The sequence below is a fragment of the Lontra canadensis genome, unplaced genomic scaffold (assembly GCF_010015895.1).
Source record: "Lontra canadensis isolate GAN:19392208 unplaced genomic scaffold, GSC_riverotter_1.0 scaffold3, whole genome shotgun sequence".
Classification (NCBI taxonomy): Eukaryota; Metazoa; Chordata; class Mammalia; order Carnivora; family Mustelidae; genus Lontra; species Lontra canadensis.
This window is the reverse complement of record NW_022630997.1, coordinates 29,042,025-29,059,734: the sequence shown is the minus strand read 5'-3', so window position 1 is coordinate 29,059,734 and position 17,710 is coordinate 29,042,025. Positions and strand designations below refer to the sequence as shown.

At 40.9% G+C, this 17,710-nt stretch overlaps 1 protein-coding gene across 5 annotated transcripts in view; it reads left to right on the top strand.

The window, feature by feature from the left end:
* The first annotated feature begins 915 nt into the window (after window positions 1–915).
* WASHC2A (WASH complex subunit 2A) overlaps window positions 916–17,710 on the top strand; it is a 54,621-nt gene continuing 37,826 nt past the window's right edge. For all 5 annotated transcript variants that reach the window (XM_032837602.1, XM_032837619.1, XM_032837595.1 and 2 more), the window contains exons 1-10: window positions 916–952; window positions 1,057–1,179; window positions 1,991–2,155; window positions 7,005–7,067; window positions 9,549–9,722; window positions 12,394–12,487; window positions 13,275–13,333; window positions 14,733–14,780; window positions 16,922–17,032; window positions 17,560–17,647. In XM_032837602.1, coding sequence (XP_032693493.1) covers window positions 950–952; window positions 1,057–1,179; window positions 1,991–2,155; window positions 7,005–7,067; window positions 9,549–9,722; window positions 12,394–12,487; window positions 13,275–13,333; window positions 14,733–14,780; window positions 16,922–17,032; window positions 17,560–17,647 — 928 coding nt within the window. In that variant the 5' untranslated portion in view covers window positions 916–949. The remainder of the gene's footprint in view (window positions 953–1,056; window positions 1,180–1,990; window positions 2,156–7,004; window positions 7,068–9,548; window positions 9,723–12,393; window positions 12,488–13,274; window positions 13,334–14,732; window positions 14,781–16,921; window positions 17,033–17,559; window positions 17,648–17,710) is intronic.

The window sequence follows — 17,710 nt, the reverse complement described above, 5'->3', positions numbered from 1 at the left end:
TGAAGTGTGTAAACCTGGCGATTCACAGACCTGTACCCCTGGGGCTAATAATACATTATATGTTAATAAAAAATTAAACAAACAAACAAGTGAAGAACCTAAAAAAAAAAAATCACATTTAATACCTGAGAACAGACTAGGGAATAAAAGACATGTATCTTCCTTTTCCTGAGGAGGAACGCTAACAGAAGTTAAATGACTTGCTCGTGGGTTGGTCTGGCAGAAGAAGAACTCAACAAAGGGAAAAATCTGGATCACTCAGCGTTAGCGGGGAGCTGGGAGAACTGAAGATATACTCGTAGCAGGGATCAGATTATAAAAGATTTTGCTTGTCTTATGAGAAGTCTGGACTTCAATCTGTGGACAATGCCGAGTGAGTAAAGGCTTTTAATTAAGCAGGACCTACACAACGAGTTGAAACAGAGCAGGTCAGCAGGGATGGTGATGGTCAGACTGGTCCATCCTCCTCCACTTACTGAGCGCCAAGGCGCGGACCCAGCGAAGGGCAGCGGAGTTGCAACCAGGAAGACACGCAGTTGGGAAAGCTTTGCTTCCTCCCACGAAGGCCGGAGCCCCTAGACGGGTTGTTTCACAGGTTCCTTTCGGGGTGCCCTTCTGGAGAGGAGCCGGGCACGCAGCGCGCTCCACAGCCACCGCCTGCGCCCTCCCGATCCACAGTAACCCGACCACCAGCGCCCCCAGGCGTCCGCATCCTCTCTTTCTCCCCGCTTCCATCTTAGCCCATCCGCAGGCCTTCCGACTCAACTCCGAATCCGTGGCCACTTCTTTTTTCCGCCCGCGCGGCACATCCGGTCACGTGCGAGCCCGGTCACGTGACAGCCGGTCACGTGCCAGGGCCTCAGGGGTTGGGTCTCCGCTTTCGCAGCCCTGCGGGCCTCGGCTAATATCGTGGTGGCTACTCCGGAGCTCGCCGAACTGCGCCGCCGGGATGGTGAGGGCGGAGGGCTGTGTGCAGCGGGCAGGGTTGGGTCGGGGCCGGGCTGGGGCCGCCGTCTCCTCGAAGCTCAGCCCTTCTTTTCATCCTTCCCGCTGCAGATGAACCGGACGACCCCCGACCAGGAGCGGGCGCCGGCGTCCGAGCCCGTGTGGGAGCGACCCTGGTCGGTGGAGGAGATCCGCAGGAGCAGCCAGAGCTGGTCGCTGGCGGCTGATGCGGGCGTGAGAGGCGGGCCCCAGGGACGGGAGTGGAGGAGGGGGGGCCGCCTGGGGTGACGCGCAGCTTGCTACCAGAAGGATAGGAGCCCTGAATCCTTCTCCACCCGGTCTATCCCGCTGTCTCTGTTATTTTTAATAACACGCCCCTTCTCTATATCAAAAACGCCACGGTGGCGGACCCTAGGCACCTGGGCGGGGGCGGGCTTGTTCTTAGCTGGCTGAGTGCCCCCACTTGGACTGCAGCCCAGACGCGGGGTTCTGTTCCTTGTTTGGGTTTTCCAGCGGTGCACCCACCTCCATCTTGAGGGAGGCAGATGGATTTTCACTGCGCCCGGGATTGCTAGGGCACCAGTGAGGCCATGCCACGTTGTGACCCGGACTGTATGGGGAGGTAGACAAACCGCTGTGTGGATCTCCTGCAGTGGGACTTTAAAGGCCTGGGGCCCTAGAAGCTCGGAACTGTGATTCTAAAGTCCCATATGAATACATTTTTTTAAAAAACAATAAGAGTGGTGGTTTGTTATTTCGCTCTTCGTCTGAGATTTCTGAAGAACGATTACCAAACAAGACTTTAAAATTTCTCCAGATATGAGATAGCACGTGTCCGTCCATTCACTCCTTGCCACTGTTGTGATGAGCTGCTTTAATGTTTTTCCCTGCTGCTTGGTCTTGGGTACTGTCAAAAGCAGCATCCATTACATTCCTGCACACACACTCAAAGTTGAAAAGAAAATGGGTTCTTTTTTCTTTTGACCCACAGAGCAGACACATGTGATACTGATATTGCTGTATTATTATTATTTTTTTTAAATAGCTGCTACAGTTTCTACAGGAATTCTCACAGCAGACTATCTCTAGGACCCATGAAATCAAGAAACAAGTGGATGGACTAATCCGGGAAACTAAAGCCACAGATTGTCGTCTTCATAATGTCTTCAATGACTTCCTTATGCTGTCTAATACCCAGTTCATTGAGAACGTGAGTTACGTAGTTGTATCAGACTTATAAATAATGTTTTTTGGAGAAGCGAGAGTTCTTTTGTGATACTTAGTGGTTTTTTATTAGGTACCCTCTTCAATTTTGATGAATGTAGGGGTTCTTGGGAATTGAAGCTTCTTCCTCTAGGATTAATGCCTTTTTTTAAATTAGTAAAATTTATTTTTTCAAGCTTTAAAAAAAATCTAGTGATACAGTTTTTCTTAGTTCTAGTTTTTTCATCCGTTTTTAGTTTTAGTTGTGCTGACTTGGATGGCATTCCAACAAGCCTTTTTGTGGACATGTTCTGTAAGGAGAGCTGTACGCCACGTCTGATCCTCTGGGCACCAAAATGTGGCTGCAATATTGACTGTGTCCATCACGTTCTGATAAGTTATATTAAAGGCATGCGTGTGCCTACTTGGAATAGTCTTTTTTTTTTCTTTTTGTAGTATTGATTAACATTTTGTTTCAATGGCTGAACCTGTGATATGGAGTCCGCTCTAAACAGAGTATTGAGCTTTGAGCCATGATTTTTCACTATATATGTATTGACTTTCTAAGTGCTAGGTCCTAGGAATACATAGGTAAATTAGCTAGGCCTCTCTTTGGAGAATACCACAATATTCCATAATAGTGTAATTCCCGAATAGAAAGAAAACAAATGTGGCTAGAGCCCAGTGAGTGAAGGGGAGACTACTAAGAGATGAGAATGGAGAGGAAGCTTAGTTAAGCGCTTCTCTGTGTCCATCGGGAGGTTAACTTCCTGAGTGTCAGCCTTAAATAATCTGCCAGAAGAGGATTATTAAAGTAGCCTATTTCCCGAGATTGTTAGATGTAAAGTATTAGAAAGGATTTTGAAAATTGCAAAATTATAAAAGCCCGAGATTCAGGACTGTGACGAGAGAGCCAAATATTGTCATGCAGGTATCTTATGCCACATAGTAATGCGTTTTTTTTAGTAGTTCGTGTTGAATAACCACTACCATTTTGGGGAAACTGTATAAAATAAGGATTTAGTGAAGGAGTTAGAGATCTCTTTGCCAGTAAGTTTAAGATACGGCCAGTGTTCTAGTAAACTCTGTATTCAGCTTTTGGCCATCTGTGTAGAATGTGCGTGTTTGGTTCTGAGCATCTTTCTCACTGGCAGATGCAGTTTACAGGTGTACGCAGCCCCATTTCCTTTTCATCAAGCCACATACAGTCTCCTTTTGAGTATACTTGTTTGCCCTCATTCTGTACCTTTCTTGCTGGGTCAGGTGTTCAGCTCTTCTCTGCAGTCAGTGCTGGAGCCCTAGAATGGGCAAGGAGTTGAATTGGAAGGGTCCATTTGTACCCAATGTGCCTGTACCCAGGCACCCACATTCAGTTGGTACTCAGTTGAATTTTGTGGAGTAGGGGTGGGCATCATAAACTATTTTTTCTGAATCACAGTCTTCATGTCATACTTACCTCTCACTTAGCTTGTTACTTTCTGGCCAGGTTTTTTTAGGTTTTGAGTTTTCCTTGATCTAGCGGGTTTTTTTGTTCCTGTTGATTTTTTTTTGTAGTACTTTATTTCTATTCACTTCTTGGATGCCCTTTTTTCCAAACGTTTTTCCATTGCCTTAGTCCTTAAGCTTCTTCCCCTTCCATTCTGCAGCCAGAATTCCCCTCTCAGTGTGCTTGTTTTACTGCTTCTCATACGTCCCTGTAATGCCACGTGTTACGTGGTCTTCTCATTTGTGGCAGAACATAATGATGTGAAGGGTGCAGCTGATGCTTAATAAAACTGTGGAAAAAAAATCTACGTACGTATGTTAAGACACTTTGCAGTGATTTAGCTTTTTATATGTTTTCTTCAAACCCTGACACTGGTGCTCATGTATTACAATTCTGGCTTGAATGATGGTGCCATTTAGTTTCACGGTAGTTTATTAGAAAGTTATTCAAAATCACAGGTAGGTTTCTGGGTTTTAGTAGTTAACCTCAGAAGCAGGTACCCAGGTTGAAAAATGCATTACAGAATTAGTGAAATTAAAGAGCAATCAAAACTTTCTAGGACAAGAGAAATTAGTACCTTTAGTAAAGGCCCAAGAGGGGACTCTGAAGGAGGAGATCTACTAATTAACAGTAGCATGTTATCAGAAGGGAACAGAATTCTTAAGGTTTCATTAACCTATTAATTTAAGAATTTTGTCCTGAAACGTTAAGTGACCTAGAGATGACTTTTTTTTAACTTAATTTTTTTAGTAATCTCTACACCCAAAATGGAGCTTGAACTCATGATGCCAGGGTCACGAATAACATGCTCTTCTTCTTCTTTTTCTTTTTTTAAAGATTTTATTCATTTATTTGACAGAGATCACAAGTAGGCAGAGAGGCAGGCGGTGGCAGGGGGTTGGGCAACAGGCTCCCCGCTGAGCAGAGAGCCCAACGCAGGGCTCGATCCCAGGACCCTGAGAGCATGACCCGAGCTGAAGGCAGAGGCTCAACCCACTGAACCACTCAGGCACCCCAAGAGTCGCATGCTTTTCTGACTGAACTAGCCAGGCACCCCAGAAGTGACTTCTTCAGTGCCCTTCTTATTAGTGTAATTTCATATTTATTGATATAATTTGTTGTGTCAAACTACGCTACTAAGTCAGGCCCCACATTTGTTCTAAATATTGTATTCTTTGGGCCCAGCACGTCCCTGGTTTGTAGGACCCTAGAGAATTTCTGAATGAATGAAGGAGAGAACACATAAATGAAAAGGACCAGGGCTGTTTATAGTCTGTTAAGAAGTCCTCAGCCCCTGGTTCCTTTTCACCAGTTTACCACCATATCTCTGACCCCATCTCCCCAAATGAAGAAAAGATCCTTTGAGGGGGAAATACTAAAGATATTTACAATCTGGGAATAGCTACCTGATTTAAAAATTATCAAGAAACACACGAAGCTGTGAGGGTAGCCTGTTAAGAGTGAAGGAAGTTAGCATTGATTATCTGCTGCATGCTGAGGACTTGAGATACATTGTTCTCGTCACTGTCAGAAGATCCACAGGTTTTATGTATTTGCTGGATGGTTTCTTAGAGGTAAGGTTTGGCCTACCAGCTGCAGTCTACTAGTATCTTAGGAAGTAGTTTTTAATGACAAGCAGGGGAAAAAGTAACATGTTGGTGCTAATCAGACTTGAGCGTGAAGTTCAACCTTTTAAGTTAAATGGTCTTGCTATTTAAAATCTGAAATGTCCCTGGTAGCTGCCATGTCTGAAAGCCTCAGTTTTGAGATTTATTTACTTTTCTGTTCCTGTCTCTGAAGATTACCCGCCCCCCCAAATTTCTTGTCCTTATAGAACAGTTATTTTTTAAAAGTATGGAAAACGAAGCAGCATCTGAAATTTCAGATGGTGGAGGGGGGCCTCTCAGCCTTCTGACATATATGCATTCTAAGTCCATTTCCCATGCTGACATTGGCCTTTTAAGTTTTTTCTTTCCTAACAAAAGTAATGAACACTTGTAGAAGAGATTGGCATAGATAAAAAGTACTAAAGTGAAAAAATTAAAACCACAAAAAATCAACTATAATTCCACCTCCCCAAATTAACCAGCCATTGAACACTTTGCCATATTTCTTTCTAGGTTTTTTTTTTAAACTTTAATCTTTTCTGTATGTATATATTTGCAGGCCACATTTTTCTTAATATTAGTTTATTATTTTATAACCATTTTAATGGAATCTTTCAAATGTCTAGAACAGAACAAAGAATAACCATAAATGCTAGTAATATGCACCACTTTGCATTAGCAGACTTTAATATTTTTCCATATTTGCTTCAGAGACACCAACTTCCCATTTTTTACCTTAACTCTAGGTATTTTGGGTGAGGGCCTCTCTTTGTATATCTGTATTTTTATTCTTACCTGGGAAGTATATATCTGCATGGATGTGTAGGAGTGTTACTAGATGTAGTACGAAATAGCAATGTTACTTTGTTTTTTTCCCCCATATGGGTAAGCTTTATTTTAAGTTCTTTTCCTCACTGACTCATGTGTATGGATGTATATATACACACTTGTGTTTTGTGAATGTAAAATTAGGCTTATGTGTAATTATGGATCAGCTTCTTGCCTCTGTATTTTATTATGATTATCTCTATGCCAGCATCCCAATATTAAATACTGTAGATTTCGAATAAGTCTTACTAGGACACATTCCCATGTCTTCATTTTAATAGTTAAATAGTTAAAAAGTAAAAGACTTCACAGTGAGTTACTGGAGCCATAGCTCTCTTGGAAAAGAGATGCCTGCCTGCCCATGCTGTACAGGTCAGTCAAATGCCTGGCCTTTTGGCAAATATTTGGTGGGCTTGGCTTACCTGCTTTCATATAATCGGGATAATAAATTTTACCAACAATTTTAAGCAACAGGATGAAAAACAACTTTTACCATTTCCATTGCTCAAAGTGTTAAAACTCTTGTTACCTAGTAGGTAAGTTCTACGAGTTGGCATTTCCAGTAGCCTCATGTTTAAGTACCTGTATCATTGCACTGTCAGCATTAGGTATTAGGTTACACCAGAAGGTATGAAAATGGTATCTTAATTGTTTTTGTGACTCTTTCATCAACCAGCCATGAGATTGAACTTTTTTTCACGTTTCCTAGTCTTTTTATCTTTCGTATCTTTTTGTATCTTTTTAAGTTTAGTATTTGGTGCATTAACTGTTGCTTTTTGACTTTTGTCTTTGACTGATGGCCTCAGTCATTTGTTGAACGATTGTTTCTTCTCTGTCTTTGACTTTTTATATTGAGTGTTGAATTTGTATATTGTATATTGCATGGTGTTGCAAATATTTTGACCGTTTAACAGTGAATTTTCTTCCACATGTAGCGTGTATATGACGAAGAGGTGGAGGAACCGGTGCTCAAGGCTGAGACAGAAAAAGCAGAACAGGTACTGGCACTAAATCTCTATTCTGTTGAGTCTTGACTTAGGGAAAGAAAGTGGTGGAACTTTGTAACGTGGCTGGTGGGGGATTGTGGGCAAGAGGATGGTTACTAGGGGAAATGGAAAGGCTGCTCCTGATAGCCCAGGGGTTAAATTTTTTGGTTTGTTTCTGAAATTTTGTATAGTAAGAAATATATAAAGTTTCTAAATTCTGGCTTCAGAGTAGAGCACAGGTCAGTGGAGATTTTCTGTAAAAGGCCAGATAGTAAATGTTTTAGGTTTGTCTGGCTACATCTGTCTCTTTCCCTTCTTTTCCCTTCTTCTCTTTCTCCTCCTTCCTCTCACACCCTTAGAAAATGTAAAAACCATGGGGCGCCTGAGTGGCTCTGTCGTTAAGCCTCTGCCTTCGGCTCAGGTCATGATCCCGGGGTCCTGGGATTGAGCCCCGCATCGGGCTCCCTGCTTGGCAGGAAGCCTGCTTCTTCCTCACCCACTCCCTCTGCTTGTGTTCCCTCTCTTGCTGTCTCTCTCTCTGTCAAATAAATAAATAAAATCTTAAAAAAAAATGAAAACCATTCTTACCTTGAGGGCTATACAAAAGCAGGCCACAGACTGGTCTGTAGGTTGTGAGTTCTTTGAAGACCATGTTTCCCTGTTCTTTCATGACAGCCTGGATTCCTACCAGTGGGAAATGACAGACAAATGCTAGTTTAATCCACACATATTTGCGTGCCTCCAGCTTGCCACAGGATGAGTTAGTAGAGGGTATGGAATGCTCAGAGAGCATGTATTGACTCTCCTAAGATTGCAGGGAGCTGGTGACTTAAAGACTTAATCCTCAGGAGTTTATGGTCTTGGTTGGGGCACTAGGGAATAACATGTCAGAACTGCTAACTGCTCTGAAAGTTCAGATGAGAAGGGCTGAGTGATATAAGCAGGGAAAACCTACAAGGATATGATGTTAGCTAGGTGAAGGAAGAAGGGCCAGATTTTAAGGCCATTTCAGTGAGAGAGAATGCCAGCAGCTGAAGTTCAGTGGTGGGGTATGTGCCTGGTATTTTATGGACTATGTTAATGGAAGATACTGGTGGCTAGGCAGGAAGAAGGAAAGGGAGTGGGGGGGGGTGCTGGAGGGCTATCCCTGGGTGTTGCCACACCATGGGCCAGAGCATAGTTAAGACATTCTGGGCTTTCTAGTCCCCTGGCATAAGTTGTACCTTCCACTTAGGAAAGCGCTGGAATATAAGTTTATAATGGGAGTAGCCTCGGCTCAGCTCTAATTTACTGAGAAAATACACATCACTTGAAATAATTGGTATTCTGTGAGTAACTGTTACTCAGATGAAACTGTTAAGATAGGATGTTAGACACCACCCATACTTCTGCCTATTATCAGCTTTAAAAAAAGTTACTTTTAATGATTCTCAAACAATTTGCTAACCATTTAAATTTGAATGCAATGGATATGGTTACACCAGGTCAGGTTCATTGTGAAGTGATGAGTGTGTAGTGCACTATTTTTAAAAAGTTACTTTATATTTACTTCACAAACATGTTTTCACACATGCAGTGCACTGTTAGCTATTTAACTGGAACCAAGGATACCAGAGTGGAAAAAAGATGCAGCCAGAACAAAAAAGCCCCATTAGAAAGACTTCCATACTTGAGGTAAAAGTGTAAGAGATTCATAGGTTTTCCCTTTGACCCTCATAACAGCACTGTATGGTTTGTTTCTTTCTATAATTTTATATCGGCTTCTAGAATATTTATGAAGAGGGGAAATGACATGATTTTTTTTTTCAATATTTCTCACAACTGAAGACACAGTTGATGAGTGAGGGGACTGTCACTGAGAGCTGCTGTGGTAGAAAATGGAGGCCTGTGGAGTATTTTCAGCAGCTTGGTGATACATACAGACATTCACCGGGGACATTGTTTTAGGATCCTGTACAGGATAAGTCCGAGATGGAACTGACCCTCTCTTGGTTTGAAGGAGATTTATAAAATAGCCATAATTACTAGATTTTGGTTTTTGTATTTTAACTAGTTGAAAAATGACATCTCTGGCTGGAGTATTTCTAAAGTCTTAACCTCTGAATTGTCCAAAGACACATTAACCAAAGTTCATGGGATGCAGTCATGATGAACCTGAAAATCTAGGCCCTTCATTCCTTCAGTGGCAGGGGAGTGATGTGCCATTCATGGGCAGGGGATTTTTACATAGGTTACTTAGCTGAGCCATCGTACCAGAGTTGTGCTTTTGTTTCTGTAGGTGGTGAACTGGGAACTTTGGGACCTTAGGTAGTTCGATCCATGTCTGGAGAGTGACAAATTTGGGGTTTAAAACCTACTCCAAGGTCTCTTGAGACATTTAGCAGAATATGATTTCTGTTAACGTTTTTAATTGATTTCTTTTTGTTTTATTGTGTTTTATTAGGGTGGTATCAATATTTTGGAGATTCATGCTGAACAGTATTTTTTTTGTAGGAAAAGACCCGGGAACAGAAAGAAGTAGATCTGATTCCTAAAGTTCAGGAGGCTGTGAACTATGGTTTGCAAGTATTGGACAGTGCATTTGAGCAACTGGATGTAAAAGTGGGAAACTCAGACTCTGAAGAAGAAGATGCTAATGAACGGGTGGAACTGATCCTTGAACCCAAGGTAAAGACACTCAGTTCATATATTTATTGTTACACTTGTGTTTGGGTGCTTTACTTGGGCACAGAATCAGTAAGACAGGGACTTGACTTTGAGGAAGCAGGCGTGGCACTTAGCAACTTCACATTTCTTCTTCTGGAAAGACTTGGTTTACCTGAACATTGATACAAGGCAGCATGCCAGGGTAGGAGACTACAAAGGTGTGGGGCATGGTTCCTACTCTCACAATGCTTCTTACAGCATTACCAGCTGGTGGGAGAGAGGAGACATTTATATGAGTCCTGATCATAAGTGTTCTGAGAGAGAACTGACTTCTAGCTGGGAAATGAGGGTACAGGGGAGACTTCAATTGTGTTTCCAAGTATGGGAAGGCTCATGAGAGGGGCAGATTGTTGGGAACCTGAAGTTCTCTGTAGCTTGTGCTAAGGGAGACTGCAGAAGTGTTGAAAGAGTTTAAAAAAAAAAGCGTTGAAAGACATTTGGATTGATTTCAGGTTTTGGCTAGGATGAGTAAAGCCATTATGAGCGCTCATGAATAGACTATTAGCCTTGAAATTGGGTACTGCTTTACTATTTCAGATCTGCAGAGCAGACATCTGGGGTAGCACAGCCACACGGAAGTAAACACAAAAGGTTGCCATATTGATTTTGAAAGAGAGTCCTTGTGACACACAAGTGTGTTATGAATTGAAACATGCCACAGGGGCGCCTCGGCAGCCCAGTGGGTTAAGCATCTGCCTTCAGCTCAGGTGATGATCTCAGGGTTCTGGGATTGAGTTCCTCATCAGGCTTCTTGCTCAAGTGGGGAGCCTGCTTCTCCCTCTGTCTGCCGCTCCTCCTGCTTGTGTGCTCCCTCTGTCTGTCTCCCTCTGTGACAAATAAATAAAATCTTAAAAAAAAAAAAAAAAAAGAAACATACCACAGAGCCAAGCTCTTCTGGTCATTCATTCTGCTGCATGCTTCTCCTTCTAGTTCAAGCTTCCAGTGTTGTACGGTGTCGGGGCCATTCCTTTTGCACTGGTACACTTGCTAGCTTTCCTTCCCACTGTAGAGATTATCAGTCAGCTGTGGACCCTGGGCAGGTGTATTGCCTGGGACATACTTGTTAGTTCCAGCTCCTACACTGCTTTCTTTTCTAGTGGGAAGGCCTTCTAAGTCACAGTTAGCCCAGTTAGTACTTTTTTGTTTGCACTGTTGTATCTTTTTGTTTTTTAAGTTTTTATTTTTTCATGTAATCTCCACACCCTGTGCGGGGCTCAGACTTATGACCTTGAGATCGAGAGTTGCACTCTACAACTGAGCCAGCCAGGTGCCCCAGTTGCTGTGGTGTCTTTAACCTTTACATTAACCTTCCCAAATTCTCTCTTGCGTTAAGCATCAGAATTGTTTTCTCCTGCACCCCTAGGGTCTTTCCAGTACAGAAGAGAGATGTTGGCCAAATGCCCTACTTTGCAAAGGACAAATCAGTTTTTTTCTGTGGAGGTGGGAGGTTTTCCTGGGGTGAAGTGCTTTCTTGAACTTAAATTTTTAATACACGTGTGTTGGGTGGGACTTAGAAGATGGGAATGGAAGGGTGTCCAGCAGGTTTTCTCTTATATATTGTGTCCTTCATTTTATTCTGTTGTTTTATAATCTGGTTTTATTTTACCAACTTCATTTTTCTAAATTATACAGTGGGTGCTGCTGGGGGATATTATTCTTTTTCCTTCTTTGGGTCATTTTTTTCTCCTAGGCAGGTTCTCATCAGTTCTCATGTGCCTTTAGTTCATTTTGTTGACCGTAGATACTTGCATAGTGGCTGTCTGTTTTCCTCTTATCTAGCCCATGCTCTATGTGCCCTCTCCGGCCTTTTCTTCACTGCAGTGCAGTGTGTAGGAAGCTGCTGTTGGTCCCCACCTTCTCCCACTCCTAAACCTGGACATACCCACCTGCCTCCCACAGTCCTAAAAAAGCATCTGGGTTATATCCTCAGTGTGCTTTTTTGCAAATTTAGGACGATGATTGATGATTCTCAAGATTGATTGGTTGAGTGGTTGATTTTTGCTCAGCAGCACTGCATTTTAGGGGAGGAAGGCAGGCTAGGACCCATCAGAGCTGGCCAGAGCTTTCAGTTTCTTTATTTGGTCCTCCTCTTGAACATGTTACTATGAAGTTGTGAGCCTTATTTGGTTACTGCTGGTAAATTTTGTGCATACCTTTGCTATTTCGAGTATAATGAGGCCCTTGAGAAGGGACATTCTGTGTGATTTAGCTTCTTTTGGCTATTTTTTACCTAAAGATTTAACTTTTTAAAAAGTCAGTGATTTTTTTTTTGTACTTTGCATCCTGCTGTTTCTTATTCTTCACTCTCATTATGTAACTTGTTTGGGGTAATCAGATGCAACAAGATGTCAAATGGGAAATTTATTTTTCTTGTCATTTTTTTAAAGAAAGATTTTATTTATTTATTTGACAGAGAGATATACGGCAAGAGAGAGAATACAAGCAGGGGGAGTGGGAGAGGGGGAAGCAGGCTTCCCACCAAGCAGGGAGTCTGATGCGGGTCTTGATTCCAAGACCCTAGTATCATGACCTGAGCCCAAGGCAGATGCTTAATGACTGTTCCACCCAGAGGCCCTGGAAACTTATTTTTCAACCTGAATATTTCATGGCTATTATCTTTCATTCTTTACAGGATCTATACATTGATCGTCCTTTACCTTATTTAATTGGGTCAAAGCTCTTCATGGAACAGGAAGATGTAGGTCTTGGAGAGCTGTCTAGTGAAGGTATTCTTTTGAGCCAAATATTTTTGTTACTTTGAACATTTATATCTTTTTATTTTAAAATAATTTCCGTCTTTACCTTAATGTTATTAGAATATTGCAGAGAACTCCTCTATACCTTTCCTTCAGGTTTACCAGTTGTTAACATTCCATCACATTTGTTTGATTTTTTCGATTATATATACATCATGTTTTTTTTTTCTGAATCTATTTGAGAGAGGCAGACATCATGCCCTATTACTCCAAAATATTTCTGTGTGTGTTTTCTAAGATCAAGGACAGTCTCAAATGTATCTAGGGTCTATTATCAAAGTCAGGAAATTTTACTGACATAATTCTACTAGCTAATCCTCAGTCATATTTCAGATTTTGCCAGTTGTCCCACTTATGTCCTTTACAGGCTCTTTTCCCTCTGGTCTAAGCTCCAGTGTGGGATCACCCACTGAATTTAGTTGACAAATCTCTGGTCTTCTTTTAGTCTGATATAATTTCTCAGCTTTTCTTTGGTTTTTATAGATTTCACATTTTTGAAGCATGCAGGCCAGTTTTTTCCCTTGGTAATTAACTTTTTTTGTAGCTAATAAGTACCTTATGGGGAGATCCTTTAAGGCTATGTAAATGTTTTACTCCTCACTACAGTGAAGATACTTTTAGTTCCAGTTAATGTGTATAGATGCTTTTATCAAAATCTCTGTGATGCTCAGGTGTTGTGTTTTGTGATTTTTGAGAAGGAACTAAGGATGTTTTATTATGGATATTGGCGATAACGCTTTTTCTTTCTTCTAACCAGAGGGGTCGGTAGGCAGTGATCGTGGCAGTATTGCAGACAGTGAAGAGAATGAAGAAGAGGTAAGGGCTGTTTGGTGTCTCCAGGTCATGGTGGGCAGGAACCTAAGGGTATGTTTAGCAGGCTAAATAAGTATTTGTCAATTAACAATCTCTTTTCACAAATTTTTTTAATAGTGATAGCAGCCATAATCTGAGGTGTTTTTTTTTTCTTTGCTACTGAGTTTACCTTTTGTCTTGTGTACAAAAGCAAGGAAACTGCTTTTTTAATCCCCCCCTTTTTAAAAAGATTTTATATATTTATTGGAGAGAGAAAGCCAGAGACAGAGCATGAGCAGAAGGAGAAGGGCAGGGGGAGAGGGAGAAGCAGAATGCTCTGCTGAGTGGGGAGCCCTGTGAGGGGGCTGGGATCTGGGGATCATGACCTGACCCCAAGGCAGACACTTAACTGACTGAGCCACCCATGCGTCCCATTTAATCCCTTTTTTACCATTCCCCTCCCTCCCACCTCCCCATCAAGCCCTTCTCTTACCAGTATATTTTGAGGGGGGCAGCTTAGATATTTTGGAAGAATCTGCCTATAGTGCTGTCTTTGAGTTTCTATTTTGGAATAATTTTAGGGAAAAAGTCCATATTTAAAACTTGTTTATACTATAAAACCTAATCCAGAAGAATGCTTGAAGCATTCACTTACATTTTCATTTTGCTGCTGGCTCTAGTATCTTCACATCTACAGAATATGATCTGACTCTCTGCTCTAGATCTTGGCCTCTGCGGACCTTGACCATTGTTGTATCTGGGGTTGTTCCTTGAGACAGAATATTTGTTACTAATGTGTGAAGGATAGTTCATGAGTGTGGATTCCTAAAAGGAGACGGTATTATATGTATGCTCCTCTCTTCTCCTCCTTCCTTCTTTCTGCAGTTGGCCTCCCCTACCCTCCTGCTGGCCCTCCAAATATAGCCCCTAACAGTAAGAATAAACTTTTCCTAAATAAACTGGCTGTAACTGATGTTCATTAGCTGAATCCTTTGCTTTTAGCTTTCGATTGCTGGTAGGAAACTCTGATGCTCCCCCTCTTGGGCCTGATGTAGTAGTTATCTTAGTTAGAGGGAATATAGAGAGTGGAGTCTAAAATGTGACATCACACAAACCAAGTTGTGATAGTTTAATTAAATGTGCAAATATTACTTTAACTTCAGAGGTTAGCAATGATAGTGCAAATAGGTATGAGCAAATTATTAGAGATGTTTAAGTTAACCACAAAAATTAGATGTTAGCCTGAATGGCTCTTGGTGCTACTGCCAACTCCCCACTTTATCTGCACCTTGATACTCCAAGTGACCAGTAGCAGTACAAAGAGACTGAGTATAGATGTGCGGCAGAGACTTAGACCTGAAGTCATTTCTGTGCTTGTGAGTAAATCCTGTATTAACAACAAAGCCTTTTTTTCCCCCTGAAGGAGTCAGATGAAGATTTTGCTAATCATAGTGACAATGATCAAAACCGGGTGAGTCTCATGTACTAAAGTGACTTTGCTTTTAAATTTTACCTGAAGCATAGCATGTATACTAAATGTATGCTGAAATTACTTTTGAGGAGAGCTGGGTGGGGGGGATGGGTGAAATAGGTGAAGGGGATTGCGCTGAGTAACATACAGAATTGTTGAATCACTATATTGTACACCTGAAACTAATATAGTATTGTATGTTAATTATATTGGAATTAAAACAATAAAAAATCAAATAAAAAATTACTTAGAATGACTTAAGGGAAAGTAAGGATTTATTCCTTATTTTTACTGCTAATTTTCCTTCAAGCATTTCATGTTTTTAAGTTATCACCTTGTGGTTTTTTCGTTTTTTTCCCGTTTTGCTTTGTATTTTATCTTCATTTTTCTTACAAAACAAAGAAGTGAAAAACAAAATTGAGAAACAGAGTCTCTAAAAGAAGGCCCAGTTACTCAAGTGGAACTATTTCACATGAATCCCCTTCCCCTGTTTTAAAATTTGAGATAATACAGCAATAAGGTTAAGGGACACTCAGAAGGTGCAAATCTAATCCTACTGTGTTAGCATAGCAGTCTTAATTTTTGCATGACCTTCTAAGGATGTAATCTTTCCTTAATATGCATATCTTTCCTGCTCTTTTATGTTAAAATATTGAAATATTTTCTTATTTTTGAATTGTTCGTATTTGCTTTATGAACTCCATATTTTAAGCATAATAATATAATGATACTTTCATAGTTTCTAAATTTATATGGGAAATAGTTTATTTCCAGGATTTTATTTTTGAGTTAATGCTGTATTACGTTATTTCCATACACAAAAATCCGCTTATATGAACAATTTCCTTAGGAATGAGATGGTATAGAATTAGAATAAAGGCTGTTGATATTATTGTCTCATTACAGATCATGCATAATGAGTTTTATATAATCTCATCAGCACTGGGATTATGATTTTTGCTACCGTAATATACATACAGTGGTATATTGAGATAGTCCCAATTTGCATTTCAGTTTCCTAATTGGGAAATATTTTTTCACAAAAATTTTCAGCTACCAAGTAAAGGATTTCATACTTTTTGGTTAGTACTCGTATTTTCCCGGTTGTATTCACAGAGGCGATTTAATAATCGGTCTGTAGAGGATATTTATATCTATGGAACTTATTATTAAGATTGATAACTTCAGGGATGCCTGGGTGGCTCAGTTGGTTAAGCAGCTGCCTTCAGCTCAGGTCATGATCCCAGCGTCCTGGGATCAAGTCCCACATCGGGCTCCTTGCATGGCAGGGAGCCTGCTTCTCCCTCTGCCTCTGCCTGCCACTCTGCCTGTGCTCTCTCTAGCTCCTCTCTCTCTGACAAATAAATAAATAAAATCTTTAAAAAAAAAAAGATTGATAATTTCAGACTTTTATATAATACAATATAGTGGTTAAAAGCATTGACCTAACCATTTATTTTATTGGTAAAGACAGACTGGTTTTCTGTGCCCCAGCAAGCCTCAGGATTCTAAGGATTAAAGTAGCTTATTAAGTGCTTTTAGCTTAGTACCTCACACAGTTTATACAAATGATACCTACCAGTGGCTGCTTTTATAAAGATTAGAACTTCACAGATAAAGCTTAGTTTGAGCCCTCCAATCTTCATTATCCTACACTCTTTCAGAGGTAACTGGTGTTATGATTGGGGGTATAAGTGCTTTCTTTGCTTTTTCAAATGTATCTGTGTCCCTAGAAGTGAGATAGGTGTTTGGGTGGGGGGCAGGGAATCATGCTCAGTTTCTCATTCAGCATTTCTTTCACTTGATGCCTTTGATGCCTCTGCAGTTGTTACATCTGATTCCTTTTAATTATTCATATTCTTAGCAAGATGAGATTCTGCTTATTTAGGTTATCATTTCTCTAGTGACGGACGTTTTACATATTTCAGTGTTTATTATTCTGTCTAGTATTTGCACTGAAAATACATCTTACGTGTTATTTGTTGTAGCACATTTATTGCTTTGGGACTTCCGCTGCATCCCCACCATCATGCCCCTTGTTTGACAAGCTGTGAATGTTTTGCCGATAGGCTAAGTGGCAGTATCTCTTTCAGTTGGATGACCTTATCTCCTAGTTCTAATCTCAAGGTTTATGCTCTTAGCACACTGTGCAAATGAGTGATGAAGAAGAGGATGATGACGGCTGTGACATTTTCGCTGACTCTGAGAAGGAGGAGGAAGATATTGAGGACATTGAAGAAAATACTAGACCGGTAAGAAAGACTACAGTTAACTCTCTTGACAAGGTTTTAGAAATGAGGACTCGTTACTTCTTTTGTCATTTATGTTCATAACTATCTCATTTTGCATTATATTTTGTACATTTACACTTTTGAAAATAATGGCTGAGCATCATTAGTTGGCCTTACAAGGATCACTTTCTCTTCCAGTTGTTAAGTTTTACAAGTCAGATCGTTCAAGTCTATTCAGTTCTAGAGTTTTAAGACCCTACCCCTCTTCTCACCCTCAGTCCTCGTGGAAGCTTTCTTAATCTGACTCTTCCAGGATTAAAGTGAAATATTGAAATAAAGTAAGCAAATAAGGAGCATCTCCCTGTGAAAGGAGTTCTGTTTCTCACGTGATCTGGATAGGGGACATATGCTTACATTCATTTAGTTAAATTTTTAATCAGTTCAATTCCTTTGCCTTTGTTTACATAATTTTGTTAGGTATCAAAAGAAACTGTGGTAGTTTGTGTGTTACCAAAAAAGGTGATACTTTTGATCTTCTCTACCTGTAGAAAAAAAGTAGACCTACATCATTTGCTGATGAGCTGGCGGCTCGAATCAAAGGGGAGGCGACAGGCCAGGTGGAAGAGGAGCGAACAGGTACGTCACTGAGAGGAGTTGATGGGTCAGGGAGGGAGTGCAGAACCCTCTGCTGGGCTTCAC